At 40.4% G+C, this 17206-nt stretch overlaps 1 protein-coding gene across 7 annotated transcripts in view; it reads right to left on the bottom strand.

Moving 5' to 3' along the window:
• The window catches only part of NUDT9 (nudix hydrolase 9), a 31801-nt gene that overhangs the window by 12054 nt on the left and 2541 nt on the right, over positions 1-17206 (bottom strand). For 2 of the 7 annotated variants that reach the window (XR_008576945.1, XR_008576944.1), the window contains exons 3-9: positions 14499-14594; positions 13640-13726; positions 12210-12321; positions 11663-11809; positions 11339-11423; positions 8349-8399; positions 5802-6069 (exon numbers count right to left, since the gene is read on the bottom strand). Coding sequence is in view for 5 of the 7 variants with exons in the window: in XM_054824551.1 (XP_054680526.1) it covers positions 9752-9927; positions 11339-11423; positions 11663-11809; positions 12210-12321; positions 13640-13726; positions 14499-14594 (703 nt within the window). In the remaining 2 variants the exon portion in view is untranslated. Of the gene's footprint in view, positions 1-5767; positions 6070-8348; positions 8400-9295; positions 9928-10543; positions 10611-11338; positions 11424-11662; positions 11810-12209; positions 12322-13639; positions 13727-14498; positions 14595-17206 lie in introns of those variants that run through there. The other 5 variants (XM_054824554.1, XM_054824553.1, XM_054824551.1 and 2 more) reach the window with 3 other exon arrangements.

Raw genomic sequence — 17206 nt, 5'->3', positions numbered from 1 at the left:
GCAGCTGAACAAAAGCTGTCATGATAGCAATTTGAGATTTACATGACTACATTCAACCTAAGGCATTCTTTCGCAACCTACCTTCTAATCTAGCCCTGAGTAACAGCTAAACAATAATACCAGTCAATAAGCAAGGGTAGCTGTAGCACAGGTTAATCCTAGAAGAGTTATGTGACAGAAGGCAGACATGCAGAGCCTTCACTTCTCAGAATTTTTCGAACTGTTCGGATGACAATTTACCAGTCATAAACCACGTGTGGAAGTAAGCTGCAATAAGTTATCATACTACACACATACTGCTGTCAATGACTGTTCATCCAAAGAGGTGTTTAGGGTCAGTCATTTGTGAAGAGAGGGGTGGAAGGGATTCTTGGCTCACAAACAGGTTGAGACCTAACACTAGAAACAAGCAAGCACCTATCTAAATGAATGGCTCCTGAATATGATAGCAACTGCCATACTTGTTTTTTATTAGGGATAGCATTCACCTACATGAGCCCTCTGAAACTTTAATGTATCACTTTCTTGTTAGTGATACAGCATAAAAACGTCTCTTTGGCATCAAATGTTAATAACATTTTCTTCTTTGTTGCAGAAGACATAAATGAAAATCTCCTGTTCTGAGCCTGGCTGAACAGAATCCCAGTGCTACACTAAAACTGGTGAAATATGTGAATCCCATTTATTTCTGTAATTAACAGCTTCATAGTTTTCAAGAGGTTCACTGCATTCTTATCAAATAACACAAGTGCAGAAAAGTTAACTACTCCAAGTGGTTCATAGCTAAACAACCAGTCTTATCCCCCTGCATGTATCCATGATCTCTCTGAACCAATAAATAGTACTAACCTGATGACTGAGCTGTTCACAAAACTCTTCAGTAGAATTACAGGATGTGGATTTACCACACACTGAAGAAAATCACCTTGAAATAGGACTTGTTTCCTTTATTACTGTATTGTCAGTTTAACATTCTGCATAGAAGCCTCAAATAAAATCGAAGTCTACCTAGATATATGGGTTTTGTCAGAATTTTGTCAAAGAAAAGGTATCAAGGGAACAGTTCAATGGAAATTTCATTTTAGATTTAAGGGAGGAGAAGAAACTAGAGGCTTGATCATATACACCAGTTCTTAAACCATAATTACTAGAATACATGAAAAAAATCAGTGCTTTTCAGATACTTCTTCTCCCACCTCTTGAAACGCAACACTAATAATACCAGTGCCACACAGAATTCCTGCTGACAAACTATGTAATGAGCTAATTCTGTTAGCATGGTGAGTGTGGATGCATGTCAAAAGACTGATTAGCAACATTCAGCATCACAAGGAGCAGAGGATATCACAGCTCCAACACCTCCTTATTCTCCTGAGCAGGCACATTCTTCCTTCCTCCCACAGAAGCACCAACTGCTGCTACCATTTTTCCTGAGAAAGAAATGCTAACTATTTCTTTCACCATCTCCCAACTTTTGCTTGCCTGAAGACAGGCACAATTTAGGCATAAAAAACAGGACAGAATGAGATTATTCCTGTATCCCATTAACTTTGTGATTTTAAGCCAAGCACTTCACCGAAAACACTCCAGGCATGCTCTGCTGTAAGTAAGAAGCCCCAAATGCTATTCTTACAAAGGAAGATCAGAAAACACTTTTCATCTGAACCATGTCACCTGTCCAATGACAAGAAAATTGGATTCAGAAATGCTGTTTTGGTAGCTCAAATAGAGGAAGTCCACTTGCCTCTCACTAATTTGCTCTTTAACCAGCAAGGGCTGCTAATCCTAGTCCAACCAGGCCTGATGCTTTGGGAGACAATGAATCAAGCTATGATTATTTTCAACACAGGAACTTCTTACATAAAAGATTATTTGCCACCAAACCCAGTTTCACTGACAGTTCCTCCTGTAAGCCTGACTTGTCTCCCACTTCACATTCTGTTAACATCACACAATAATGTATATAAATCAACCTGGATTGCATGTACAAAAGCATATTCTCTGTGCCAATTCCATTTGAAAAAGATCCTTTCTCTGGAACTTCAATGTCTCAGGGAAAAAATAATTCTGACAGCCTTTTTTCTGCCTGACTGCAGTCTATTGCTTATTTGCTCTTTCAACAGCCAAGAGTCAGCCACCTTAAAACAATCAAATATATTTCACACAAGGACAATTCACAAGGGATTGACCAATTCTCCACTGAGGCTAATACTCACCATTGCTCGGCTCAAACCAAGTATTAGAAAAAGATACAATGAAATTGAATTTATCAGGGCAAACAGGGACAATTTTCCTTTAAACAGTCCAAGTTCTGCAGGGCAAACAACAACTATCACGAAGATGATTATAGCTGTGGATATATGAAGCACCTAATATACTGAGAAGCAGATCAGCATCCCACATGTTTTGAAATTCTCAGTGATGCTGCCACTTCCGCTTTTCTACTGCAAGACACAGAAAAGGAGCATTTGCTAATGTATGCATAGAGAGATGCTACAGTCACAGTACAAGAAAAATTTTCACCTGAGCTCTTACAGTCCATGAGGGGACAAGCACCACCAATATTTAATCTACAAATTATAAGAACATTAAGGATGATAAATGGAAGCTAGTTTCACCATCAATACTTTAACTATATTGTTACTATTCTAGCTTAACTTATAAATATTTTAATCTTTATTATTTCTTCATTTTGTGAAGCAGATAAAATTATCACTATCTTATTTACCTTGTGTAGACTTGATTGTTTCCATTTACTTTTAACTGAACCTAAATTAAACATCTGTCTAGTCATCAGTATTTTCCCTCTCTAGAAGTGAGAATCAACAGTGAAATCACATTCTTACCAAGACTCAAGCACTCTTTGACACACACACATTCACATACATATGCACATATAGAGAGTACATGCACAAATGTACTCATTGCTCATACTTAAACCATGGCACAATCTTATCCACTGCGTGCAACTGGTTATAATATGAACAGGACTAAAATTATCTGACCTACTGACTTTCCCTCTATTTCAGCAAAAACAGCAGATCAATGTTAAGTGAGAAGAAAAGCAGATGGGGATAGATGTTTCTAGACAGGTCCATTACAGGATATCAAAATCCAGGATGCAGCCATAACTTCCAATCCTAATGGAAGACTGACAACATGTGGGATATTCCAGGAGAAACGTCAACCTGCACTTCCTCTCTCCTGCCAAAGCACCCACTGCTACAGACATAACACCCAACCAGACAATCCTTCCCTCTGATCCAGGACAACCATTAAGTCCTCTGTAGATCAAGTCTGTCCTCCGGACCTAGAACTGTATGTGTCAGGGCAAGCATCCTCATCAGCTACATGTGCTAATCCCTGTGACAATAAATTCAACAGAAATGGCCTGCTCTCATCCCTTTAGGTCTCACTTGCTATCAGGCAGGACATTCGGCTCTCAAGGCAATTATGAGCTCCTCCTCCATTAAATGTGGCTTGAGTCTCTGTGAGTAGAGCTTTCAAGACAACACAGGCTTAAAAACAGAAAAAAGTTTACCTGTATTTTGTTAGTTTAGGGTTAAGAACAGACAAAACACCAGAAATACCACAGATGAGCAACATCACCTATGTCCAGTTTTCACCAACTGGCACTGACCAGCAGTTAACTCACAAAACCTTTCCTCCAAAATTTAGGGAAATTGCTCAGTTAAGTAGGTTCCCTCTGTGCGAAGAGGTGCAAGGATCTAATCAAACATTAACAAACCAGAAGCATATAGCTGCCAGAGGCAAGCTGGCTTATCTCTTTTCACTGACTAATCTCCTTTGAAAGGAGATTAGTCTCCTTATCAGGGCTGTACTGATACCAGTTGTGTTTAATTTGCAGTCCTCCTGCATGGCCACATGGAAGACTCCAAAAAGAAGGAAATACAGGTGACCACCACCTCACCTGTGATTCTGGTTCAACAGTCCAGGCTAACAGGTGTGGGGTCACCATTTTACACTTTGTGGCAAAACACTGATCAGTTTTGCATGAATGCTTCCCCAAAAAAACATCCTCATGCTATAAACTCTGGATAACACGTTCTTCCTCTCAATGGCCTTGCATATACTCTACAGGAAAAGAGCCAATTAGCATTTCATCACATTTCCCAGATATATCTGAAGTGAATTTCCATTTCTATCTGGTTTTGGGTTTTGTTTGGGTTTGATTTTTTATATAGTGGCTGTTATTTTCATTGAGGATGAGGACAATCTTTCCAACTAGTCAACAAATAACTGAACAAACACAAACATGCCAATGTAGAAAATCCTATAAAAAGCATATTTTCTTCTTTCTGCTCCTTCATCCCTGTGCTTTACGAGCAATATCTACTCTATTGCCTCCAAAACAGGCAAATAGGATGCTTTGTAACAAATTTACAGTTCACCTCAGATCCTTATTAAGTTGCAAGTGCATGTGTGATCCAACAAGTATGTATTATGCTTTATGCCCTCAGAGATGTACCCAGAAAAGAGCATAGAGATGAGCTGTTGATGTTGGTGGCGTTGAACAGACCCAACACAATGCCAACTTCTGAATTGCATCCTGCAAGATTTTCCCCAGATACATGTATTAATTTAAACTTATTTACCAGTTCAGATTTTTCTACTAAAATAATCACCAACCAAAAGGACCAAGCAAACACTGTAATTGAAAACTTATTTAGAGACTTGTCTTTTAATAGCTTTTTGCTTAACCTGCATATAGTCAGATGTCAGAAAGCACAGCGCAAACTGCAAGTACGCTGCTTGTATACAGCTGGCTTCAAAAGGCAGCAGTGACTTTAATTCACAAGTTGCCATTTCTTCAGGAATAAAGAGGTAATTTTTGAATTTTAACACTCCCTCTCAGTTAGCAGCTTCAATACTCTAGGCATTATCACCCAAGTATTCTTCCATCATCACTAAAGTGCAGAACCCTACAGTCAGAATATCTGTATTGAAAAAATGTATAACAAATACTCCTTTTATAACACGCACACACACTTCCATTGTCAAACCTGTCAATCCTCCAAGGATAAGTAGGGGTCATAGACAAAAAGACTGGTTTCTTTATCAGCTGAGAAATAAACCAAACATCCAAAAGGTCTTAAGAAGGTCTGATTCACGATGTCTTGTGGTTTTCTGATGTAAGCCATAGTACTCAAACTGTATATATAGACACCAGCCATTCACACACCACTATCACCAGAGCCAGCCGACTTCGTCTGAGCTACTGACCAGCTGTTCGACATGCAACCCAAAGGTAATACAGATGCTTTAATGTTACCTAGACTAAATTTCATGACAAAACTCGTATGTGGTATGGCTGTAGACTGCATGATTGTGAATTGGAAGGAAAATAATTTCTCCACCATGAGAGTGGTCAAGCACTGGCATAGGTTGCCCAGAGAGGCTGTGGATTCTCCATTCTCAGAGATGCTTCAAAACCTGACTGCAGAGTCCTGGCTTCCTCTCGCTGACCCTGTTTGAGCATGTCTGGGGAATGGACTAAACGACCTCCAGAGGTCCCTGCCACCCTCAACCATTCTGAGAGTCTGAAAAAAGAGCATGTGATAAGAACTACTCAATAAATACCAATGCTCTGCTGCTATGCCTGTTGCTTAAAACAAAACATTGCAGAAAGTTTCCATAAGCATTGTTAGGAAGGAGTAAAATTAGGGAGAGGTAGAATCAAAGACAAAAATAATGAGAAGTAAAATGCTGACAAGATCTCAAAGCACAGACAAGGCAGCAGGAGGTAGAAGCATAACAAGCTTTATTCTATAATGACTTACCCTGACCACGTACGTGGAGCAGAGATGACAGTTAAGGTCACACCATAAGCCATGCTCAATTAGGGATAGTTCCTGTTGTCTGCTTTTCCTTTCCGCATGGAGGAGAACCATACTCCCCCCAGGTCATTCCTTTTGCCAAAACCAGGATGCTAACTTCTGTTTTCAATCTGCTTCACAGGACTCTCTCTCAAAATGAAATTCCTGTTGCTTTCTTGTGTTCTGAGCATGGTTCTTGCTGCTGCAAACGCAGTAAGTACTGAAGAAGAAACTAAACAGGCATCCAATATGGGAAATGTTAGCACTGTAAACTGGAAATCACATGCTTTTAAACTAACACAGCAGCCTTAAAAATACTCATGCTTGGTACAGGCCTAAACTTATTTATGTTATTACCATTCTAGATTCTCAACTTATTACGGAGCCCTCCTTTGAAGAAAAAAAATTGTAAGCACTAGTAGCAAGCTCATACCCAGCCCAACAAGGAGGCCTGTATTTTCTCCAGTAGCTATTTCAACTGACAGTATTACAGACATTGAAGATTAATAAGTTGCCTTTGCAGAACTATCTTTGCTTTCTAGCAGGAAAAGAAAAAAATCAAAACTGAAATGAAGTACTTATATTTCTTTTAAAAAAACCAAAAGAAAATTAAGCAGGAGGAACTATACCTTACTCTAAAAGAAAATTAATTCTTTTTCTACAGGATAGCGATAGCGACAGCGATAGTGATAGTGATAGCGATAGCTCCGGCTCGGACAGTTTGGAGGAAGTAAGTCTCTTCTTTGTAAGCTAACAGAATCTTACTAGTTCTAATATTTGTATTTAACTGGGGATTTTGGTACTGAACAAGAAAATACTGACATAAGATGACTTTCTTTTCACAGCGTCTAAATAAGTTCCCAAAATTGATTCGTGGCTTCTTTGGAGCCCCAGGCTACAGGGCTGCTCTTCAGGCTTATCAAGCTCAAGTCTGAGGTAACTGAACTGTCTGGTAGTACAATGGGACATATGACTGCAGGAAGCTCTAGCTGGCCAAGGAGCACTCCATCGGGGATATTGAGAGCAACTTCTGAATGACAAACTACCATAGAAAGGAGCTGAGGATTTATCTTTGAAGCTCGAGAGTAATCCACTTTGTTTTCTAATTAGCAGACATGCATTCTATGGGGTAAAAACTCTTATTTCTTCAGCTTGAAAAGATGTTACAAACTTTCTCAAAATTCTGCTGCTGTTCCTTAGATATTCTTTGAGTATTTGTTTGGGTATCCCAGTCCTGAGATAGATGAACTCTTCGATATTTAAAAAAAGTAGTTTAGGATAAGTTAGAGACACAACACGTAGGGCTGAAAAATAACACCTTCCAACACATCTAACTTGCATCACCCATATAAAGAAGTTGATCATTTTCCAGAAGACTTGCCAAACGAAAAGAAATGCCACTACATTTGCTTACTTATAAACTTGCAAAATTGTAATTATGCAATAGATTTCAGGACACAAGTAAGCATCAAGATCTGATTAGTAAGGTACTGGGATACGCATAAAGTAATTGCATTCTGTACAGCACACCGTCTAAGATCACACACTCCAACTGGAAACTGTCTAACCAGAAAGCTCTCCTGGAAACATGACAATCAAAAAACATACAGCCAAGTCCACTTAGCCTGTCAAAAAAAAAAAGCTTTAACACAAGACTAGTGAGGACTGAAAAGATTCTTTACAGAAACATTGCTTTCCAGGAATAAAACACTGGCTATGGAAACTGCAGTTTTTCTATATCTCATTGAATATGGTACTTTCAGAATTTAAATTATTTTCTCCTGCTTTCATCTTTAGTACTGTACATTATGTTGGGCGCAGTAACATTCAACAAAAAAAATCCCACTATTTTGACATGCCACAGTATAGTCACCCTTGTTCTCAGCCATGATGAGCTGCACATTCATCTCCCATGAAATTAAGAAGGGTCTGCTCTTGTGGTCATGCTTTCAAAACCCAACTACTCTGCATAATGTATTAATTGTTCAATAAAGTAATTAACTGTTATTAATTCTAACCTGCCATTCTCTTCTTATTCCACAGATACCTGGAAAACTATGGATGTCTCCTATGGAAAACTGCTGCTTCTAGACAATCTTCAACTTCCTATAGCTCCTTCCCACCTTTTGCCTCACCAGTGCACTGGAAACTGAGGATAAGTACCAACCAAGCCTTGTCTCACACGCCCACCTCTGAAGCTGGTGTGGGTTACAGTGCACAGCTCTCAAACCTTGTCTGATTACTTGTTAAGCTTGAATAAATGCTAAGCATCAAATTTCTTAGTTGTCTTTATCTTTTCTTAAGAAAAGGCATTTCAGTGATCCTGTTTCCAAAAACCAGGAGTAGAAAGGGAAGGGAACTGCTGAAGCTGGCTATACCTTCTGTCCACTTTGAGTTTCACACGTTCTCTCAGATTTTGATCTGGCCCTACCAGATATTACCCAGTCTCCATACTATGCTGAGGACAGATTAATCAAAATCATTTCTGCCCAGGCAACCACTAGATCTTACCTATGATCTGAAGAAAGATTTTTGCGTAAACCAAGTCTATGGATGCTTCTGCTGCAACAGAAAGCATTTATGCTGTTTTAGTAAGGCCACAGAAGAAATAAAATGTGCAGGAAGAGGTGAGCAAGGATTGAAAGAAAAATTATTAACTCTTATCATTACTTTTTCCTTTGAAAGGAACATACTATTAGTATGTTTATTAGTATGTTAGTCTACAAAATTTCCAGGGTTCCCCATATAAATGCACATGACTCCTTCAGATTTCATTAGCTACTTGGGAGGAAGGGGTGGTGTTGAAAAGGAGCAAGCCCTAAAACCTTTCATTAATTAAGTAGGATGTGGCTAACAGTCTTAACAATGCATGAGTATGTTGCAGTACTGTTACACAAGGTAATTCCAGACCATGACATGTATCACCACCCTACTTCAACACATGGCTCAAAATTCATTAAGAACCCCTCCCCAGGTCTCAACCACAACTTTTAGCTGCTACTGCCCACTCTTGACACTATTACATGATTAACAGCAATCACCCCTTGATTAAAAAGACAGGGAGAAATGTCAGCAACTGTCTTGCAGCTGTTATCAGCATAAATGCCAGTGAAGGTTCACATCAGCCTCCTGACTGCAAGTTACTCACATTACCTAACCTGTAAAAAAACCCCAAAATTTACAAGATTATACTTTGAGGCTGCTCTTTCCAGTGATCCTGTTTATGGCACAGTCTCCCCAGTAGCTCTACTGCCATAAGCAGTAGGTAGAGAAGAACCTCAAAATCCAGCTCCCAAAATCAGTCATCAAGTTACATCCTCCAACAGTTATCTTTTTAGATAGAGGCACTGTCAGACATTCAGATGTGAATACCATTCATACTGTAAATGAGAAAGCAATTAAATGTGAAAACTAATCTCTGATAATAGAAAATCAATGAAAAGACATGTTAAGTGAAATGACTCAGAAAAGAAACTTCACTTTATTATGTAGCACTTTAATTAAGTCATTATTCAGGTTATCATCCTACAAGTCTCACATCCCTTAACAATGCATACTCCTGAAAAGAAATCAGTGCAAAAATACAGAGCTAAAGTGAACAGCCTCTGCTATGACCAGTCAGAATCCCAGTGTTGTCATGTAAATCTGCAGATATGATGAAACAGCTGCAAATAATGAAGACAAGAAAGCAAAACAAGGTAACAGCTCCACATTCATCTTATTTCACACTAACTGAGAAATCAAAAGAAGCAATCTTAAGTCTCCGAAAAAGCCTCTATTTATCACTGCCAAGTGTTTTTGCCAGCTGAATTTCATGGAATTTTCAATGAATATCCACTGCAAAGGACAATGTAATCTGTTTCAAAGCTGGAAAGTGTATTGTCCCCTTGGTATCCATCGGTTCCTCGTTTACATCACTCATGGCACTCAGGACCAAGATCCTCACTCCAGTGGGCTCCCCGTTTCTCAGTCACAAGCTTAATGAAGTAGCTATGACTTGCATACAGCTTGAGCTTCTCACTGATGTCAACCCACTTCACTATTCCAGCATCATCACCTGCTTCCAGAGGCAAATTATCCATTGTCTCACCTGTTCACAGAACAAGAGTTAGGACATGCTGTTGCATCTTCTCTCCTGTTTTTTCTTCTCACACCTGATCAGTTCCACCCTTCCACGTGGCTCCTTCACAGGCAGCAACCTTCAATTGCTTCTCAGAGAGAAACCAATTAAGTTGCTCACTGATTCTGTGCCAGTAACCTTTTTCATACTTGCACTATTTTAAGGCAAATCTGAGTGGCAGAGGTGGCATTAACTCCTTGTCGCCGCTCCTAGGGTACCATCAGCAGCATGACAAGTTACTAGAAATCATCAATATGTACTCACTACTGCAAGTTTAGCCAGTCCCTCCACCTTGATTTTTGTTTGTTTGGCTAACATTTAACTGGTTTCTTTCTCAGGTACTATTCTACAGGACAAACTGAATTCTGAAACTTGTACATCCTCATGGAAAAACAGAATAATTACAATTTTACTAAAGGCCCCAAAATAAAAAACAGTACTTAAGGAGGGAACGCAAGAAGGCTTCTAAATTGCTCTCCAAAGTTTCTTACTCTGTTTCCAAAAAGAGTCCCAGACAACAACCAAAGAAATGTTTTTAAAAGCATTACAAAACGTGTACTAGAAAGAAAGACCAAAGGAACAGTACCTTCACTGCTTCTGGGGGCTGATAAATCAAGGACCACTGACATGTGAAACTTCACCACTGGTATCCACTACCCAAAACACAGTGAAAATGTCACTATACGAAATCTCTGGTTTGAACAAGTCAGAGATATCTAACTAGACTGATTTATCTTAAAAGGTAAGAGATGAGAATCCAAGATAACAGATCAATCTAAGAGCTAGCAATGTATGCTCATTCCTACTGATCTATAGAACTAAAATAAGGTCCAAGAATTACTCTGGCAGAGTAACCAAGATAAAACGTCTCAGAGCAATTACAACACCAAAGCAATAAATGCAGTGAAAATCTGCCAGCACCCAGAGGCAATGCTCCTGAAGCACACACTAGCTACTAAAGGAAAAATAACAAAAGAAACAGACTATCCTTCCACCCCAGACTCATTAAAAAGGGAAATTAAACCAACTCAAGATAAATACAGTGACAAGAAGAAACCCTTGTCCAAGGTTCAATCACCATACGAAGGCACATGGTCCATAATTTAGAACTAGCTAGCAAATGAATAAGTAATTTTCAGGCAAAGTCCGTACGTGCCTTATTTCAAGACTGACATAAACCAAAGGGGGACAACAACTACCTGTCATGGCTGAACATCTTAGGAGGCAAGAGACTCTCACGCCCATTGGTTTTAGTCCAATGTTTTACACCTGACTTGCACGTTCCCCCAATTTCAGTGCCAATCTCAGCCCAACATATACCCCAATTTCAAACCAACGTCTAGAATAGAAGGCAACTAAGAGCACACATGGAGATACCCACCTGTTTCATCATGATAGTTCACAGCCTCTGTCTCCATCCAGGCATTATCAGTGTTACGAGGGTCATCCACATATCCTCTGTACACCTAAGGCCCCAAACAAACCAAAACAAGCTCAGTGTCACAACAAATAAAGTGGAATCAGTAAGATTTTTTCTTTCTGATACACTTGCCCTTACAAAGTTTTCAATAGTACTTTCCATTTCCTACACCATGACAACCCGTGCATCACAGCTTATTTTCATTTCAGCTACAATTTTTCAAATTCCATACAGCTGCAAATTACATGCATAGCTCAAGAGGCTATCACAAGAGACACAGCTCACCACAAAGTGTTCCTGGCTGAACAGCTTGTGAAGTTGCTTCTCTAATTCTGCTTTCTCCTCAGGCGATTTCTGCAAGGAGTTCAAGGCCTCCTCCTCAAATTCTCGCTTCAGGGTAGTGCTAATCTTCTCCCCTGGGTCCACCATCCCCTTAGAGGAGGGAAAAAAAAAGTGACTACCTCAGATTCCACTTGGTTTTACCCTCCTTTCGCTCTTAGCGTATTACATCCAACTGCATCATACTCTGGACATGGGAGGAACTTTACACTTAGTTGTAAAGAGCAAGCATGCACATCCTTCAAAACCAGCAACGGATTAAATTGTGCCTGTATTAAGTAAAAGACATGGTCAGAATTAAATACAGAATTAAATGCAGAAACAGTAGAAGGCATACCAGTAGATGCTGGGGCAAAGCTATTTTAAGGACCATTTCACCTCTGCAATACAATGTCATTCATCAAAAACACACTTTTATCACATGCACACCAGTTATCGCCTTGTGGCATTACCAGCGGGGAAATGTCTACTGTCTCTGGAGCTTTGCTCTTACCCCTGGAATGGCCCACTCCCCACAGTCTCTCCTCTTGATAGCTACAAACTGCAAGATGTTTTTGCCAGTAACTGGATGAGCAACTTTATTGCCACTTCCATCCCTCTTCCACCTGCAGCAAACGACAAACAAGAACATGCTTTGCTGCTTCTTGACACGAGGGGCTGGGAGAGGAACAGCAAGGCACCCATGCTGTCACCTGTGTGGGCGCAATCAAAGCAGAGAAAGAACAGTCACAGCAGGGGACCAACAGATGCCATCTGGCAAGATCGCAACCAAGGGCAAAACATTGAGTTTTTCGCACACCTCTACCAACTGTGTTTTCCTCAGCCAAAAGGGCAGAAACTACCCAAGAGCCACATTTCAGTAGCCATGCTGATAGCAGCAGCTCTTTTGAGAGCTACATCCAACATATCTTATCAACTGCAATGCTCACCAAGCTACACTTGTGCATGAGGATAAGGAGAGGAGAAGTATGCCTTCTGCTAGAACAGAGCATACATGCAGGCTGCAACACCTCTGAACCGTTTGCCCAGCACCAGCACAAGGCCACAAACACCCACCATTCCCTCCAGTAAAGAATGAAGAACTACCAATAGTTAAATCAAAGTTATCTAAACAAAGATAAAATAAAACCAGCATTTCTTTTACTTTCAAGGAAACAACTCAGTAGCATTGGCAGCCTTCTGAGAAAGGCAAGAAGTAAAATGCATTAGGATGATTTTCACAATGGTTCTATCTTCAGCATGGCACTTCCCAGTTTGCATCTTTGTCAACTACACAATCTTTTCTGAATGCTTTCTTTGTGTAAAATAGTTACCATGTACACACAGATCCTGCTGGCAAAAGCACCATTAAAACAGAGCATACGCTGACAAAAAGAGAGAGGAGCCTAACCCCACCTTCTCTTATAGTCTACTAGGCCAAATTAGTGTTTCTTACAGAGCAAAAGCAGGCACACTGCTTTTTTTGGCAGTTGAGTCATTATTACAGAAAAACCTATTCCTGCTATTTAATATGCCTCATCTAAGGCTTTTTGGCATATTACATATACAGCATCAAACTATCATGTAATCCTTTCAGTTTTTACATTCATTACTGAAGATTATTTGTATAAATGTATTTCTATTGAATTATGCTTCCTGGGTTGTTTTTAAAATCTGTCTCCTCAGCATTTTAGAAGAGATTGCTTGTCATTAGCAGTGAGTCCTTACTCTTTTCCAGAGACAAAGACTACAAAACTACAAAATTTGTCCCCCACATGTCTACATATCTCTCCATTCAAATACCCGTATCTGAATGGGCTTACACAGAGGAACATACACAAAAATATGTGAAAAGTAACAGCCTGTCCAGAGATGCACAGAAAAAGCAATATGCATGGTTTTTCTGCTCTACTGCAGGGCACCTTCAGGTCACCTGTCCCTTACCTAGTTACAACAGGATCAGCAGCATGGTTTGGTCCCCAGCGCCCTAATAATCCTCTGCCTGTGAGGCCAGTCCTTCCCACTGGATTTCTGAAATAAGTGGCATTAAACATATTTACTTCCCCACGTTCAAAATATGATCCAAGTATTCTAAAAAACAGTTTTAAAGCAGCTTAAACAACAACAAAGGAAAGGATAGCAACATATATTCTGTGCCACTGTATGCTTTAAAGAGCAAGAGAGACAAAGCATGGTTTTCTCTTTCATCAACCTCTTTTTGTGTTTGATAGTACAGGGAAAGGAAATCTGGGAAATGACAAAGCCATTTTGTATCTCGTGTCGTGTGATACTCCTGATCAAGTGTTACTCTCATTGTACACACAATCTTGTCTGAAAATGGAATCTAGTTTCCAAGACTATAGATGCACACAGCATTCAATTATGTACAAATGGTAGAAAGAAATTATTTTTAGGTGAGGTAACCCATCAGTGCTATGCCAGCATTTGTCAGTGAAAGGAAATACCATAGCGCACAAGTGGTACAAAGGCTTCAGAGCCCAACACCTGGTCAAACTTCTTGAAACAACAGACCCTACTATTAACACTGTTAGACCTCCTCCAACTCCAGTGTCACCACAACCCTCTGTTGTGGTAGTACCGGCTAACCTTTTAATGCCTCTCTGCCACAACCTTCTTCCAGAAAGAACTCTTTGGCCCTGATGTATCATTCTTCCTGTCTCTAAGGTAGACTATCTTGATTTTATTCTAGCAGGTACCATGTATCAAAATTGATAGACCTGCAGGAGCTGTGAAACTACATCACTGAAATGAATATGCAAAAAACCACCAAAAACCTACTCACCTGGGCCTCCCGTTTTCAACCACATACAAGCCATTCAGGCTCTTCCTCTCCACTTCTCCATCTCTCTCATTGAATTTGGGAGAAAAACCTTTATCACTGTGTGGAAAAGAATAATTTAATAGAGATGTTATAAAATGCAAAACACCCTTCTGCCCCACAAAAGCTTGAAGGCCAACCACCAGATCAGCAACACCCATTTGACGAATGAACAGTTTTTACCAGAACTTAAGTTGCAGGCCCTCCCTTTTCTATAGGAGGCTACAGAGTCTCAACCTTTACTTATGACTGTATTTAGTTCTGCAGACATAAGTGTGTCCTCTAAAGTATTTAACATTGTGTCTCTCTAGATTTCATTTAGACAGTGTTTCACAGGTGTTCTCATTAAGGTTAGAGAATATAGAAGGATGCTATCCATTGATAAAACTAAAAAAGATTTTGCTAATTTAAAAAAAATTGACTAGACATTTTTATTAGATATTATTTATCAGAGTTACAAGCTAATAATCACCGATTTTCAGAATTCACTCAATGCCAATCTCCTATGCGCACCTCTGAAAACTGGCAGAAAAGCAGCTGTCTACAGAAGTGCATTTCCTTTCCCAAAAGCAATTCCTCTCAAACCATCACAGGTTTCAAACTACTGACTAGCTTCTTCCACATCTTGACAGGCTGGAGAGGTGGGCCCGTGCGAACCACATGAAGTTCAACAAGGCCAAGTGAAAGGTCCTGCACATGGGTTGGTGCAATCCCAAGCACAACTATAGGCTGGGCAAGGAATGGATTGAAAGCAGCCCTCAGGAGAAGGACTTGGGGGTATTGATTGATGAGAAGCTCAACATCAGCCAGCAGTGTGCACTTGCAGCCCAGAAAGCCAACCGTGTCCTGGGCTGCATCAAAAGAGGTGTGACCAGCAGGTGGAGGGAGGTGATCCTGACCCTCTACTCCACTCTTGTGAGACCCCACCTGGAGTACTGCATCCAGCTCTGGGGACCCCAGTACAGGAGGGACACTGAGCTGTTGGAGCGAGTCCAGAGGAGGGCCACGAAGCTGATCAGAGGGCTGGAGCACCTCTCCTGTGAGGACAGGCTGAGAGAGTTGGGATTGTTCAGCCTGAAGAAAAGGCGGCTCCGGGGAGACCTAATTGCAGCTTACCAGTACCTGAAGGGGCCTACAGGAAAGATGGTGAGGGACTGTTTATCAGGGAGTGTAGTGACAGGACAAGGGGTAATGGGTTTAAGCTGAAGGAGGGTCAATTGAGATTAGATGTTAGGAAGCAATTCTTTACTGTTAGAGTGGTGAGGCACTGGGACAGGTTGCCCAGAGAGGTTGTGGAGGCCCCATCCCTGGAAGTGTTTAAGACCAGGTTGGATGAGGCTTCGGGCAACGTGGTCTAGTGAAGGGTGTCCCTGCCCGCAGCAGGGGGGGTTGGAACTAGATGATCTTTAAGGTCCCTTCCAACCCAAACCATTCTATGATTCTATAATTCATTTGGGAAGTTACACTAATACCTAAAAAATTACTCTGCATTTTCAAGCATTACCAACACCTACTAAAAGATTACCTGACACTTTGTCATGGTTTAGGCAGGGACAGAGTTAATTTTCTTCCTAGCAGCGGGTGTAGTGCTGTGTTTTGGATTTAGGATGAGAATAATATCAGTAACACACTGATGTTTTAGTTGTTGCCAAGCAGTCAAGGATTTTTCAGCTTCTCATACTGCCTTGCCAATGAGAAGGTGGAGGGTGCCCAAGAAGCTGGAAGGGGACACAGCCAGGACAGCTGACCCAAACTGACTAAAGGGATACCCATACCATATGACATCATGCTCAGTACATAACTGGAGGGTGGGCCAGGAAGCAGGTTAGCTTGGGGTCTTGTGGAGCATCAACTTCAGGTGGTGAGAAGTTGTGCTGTTCTTCACTTGCTTTGTATATTCTACTATTACTATTATCATCTTCTTTTTTTGTCCTATTAAATTGTATTTATCTCAACCCATGAGTTCTATTTGTTTTTCTTTTTCATTTTCAATTCTCCCCCCCATCCCACTGGAAGGTGGTGGGGGGGAGTGAGTGAACAGCTGTGTGGTTGTTTTAGCTGCCTGCTGGGTTAAACCACGACACACTTTCCCAACTATGCCTTGGCAGAACTTCAGCAGCCCTACGGAGTCTGAGAAGTAGTGTGCCTTGCAATCAGCAGAATGCTAAAGCAAATTAAGAGCAAGCAGAAGCACATGGCCACACAGCAATGGGAAACAAGGAAGGTAAGGCTGAAACCTCAAGTGACATTATCTTCTGATCTTTCTACACAGACATGCATACACAGGAATCGCCATTTCACATTATCACAAGTTACTCTAGAGGCATGCATCTAACTTCCTAGCCAAGAAGCATGCAGCATTACTTGGGAGGAGAATACACTCACAGAATCAATAAAAAATGAATACACACATTCACAAAAAAGAGAATTACAGTCATGCATTCAACCTGTCACATTTCCTGAGTCAGAGCACTGAACTCAAGAACTACAATTCAATTCTTTTCTCATCTTGCATTCAATCCATGAACAAAGAAACAAGTATATTATGAAAACATTCTCCCAAATTCTTAAGGGAAATTAGTAAATTTTTACTTAGTTCATGACACAGAGAAGTAGTACTACACAGAATCAATAGCTGTCCTTTATTCCAATTAACACTACTCATCTCAGTC

The sequence above is a fragment of the Grus americana genome, chromosome 4, assembly GCF_028858705.1.
Source record: "Grus americana isolate bGruAme1 chromosome 4, bGruAme1.mat, whole genome shotgun sequence".
Classification (NCBI taxonomy): domain Eukaryota; kingdom Metazoa; phylum Chordata; class Aves; order Gruiformes; family Gruidae; genus Grus; species Grus americana.
This window is presented reverse-complemented; position numbering and strand designations above follow the sequence as displayed.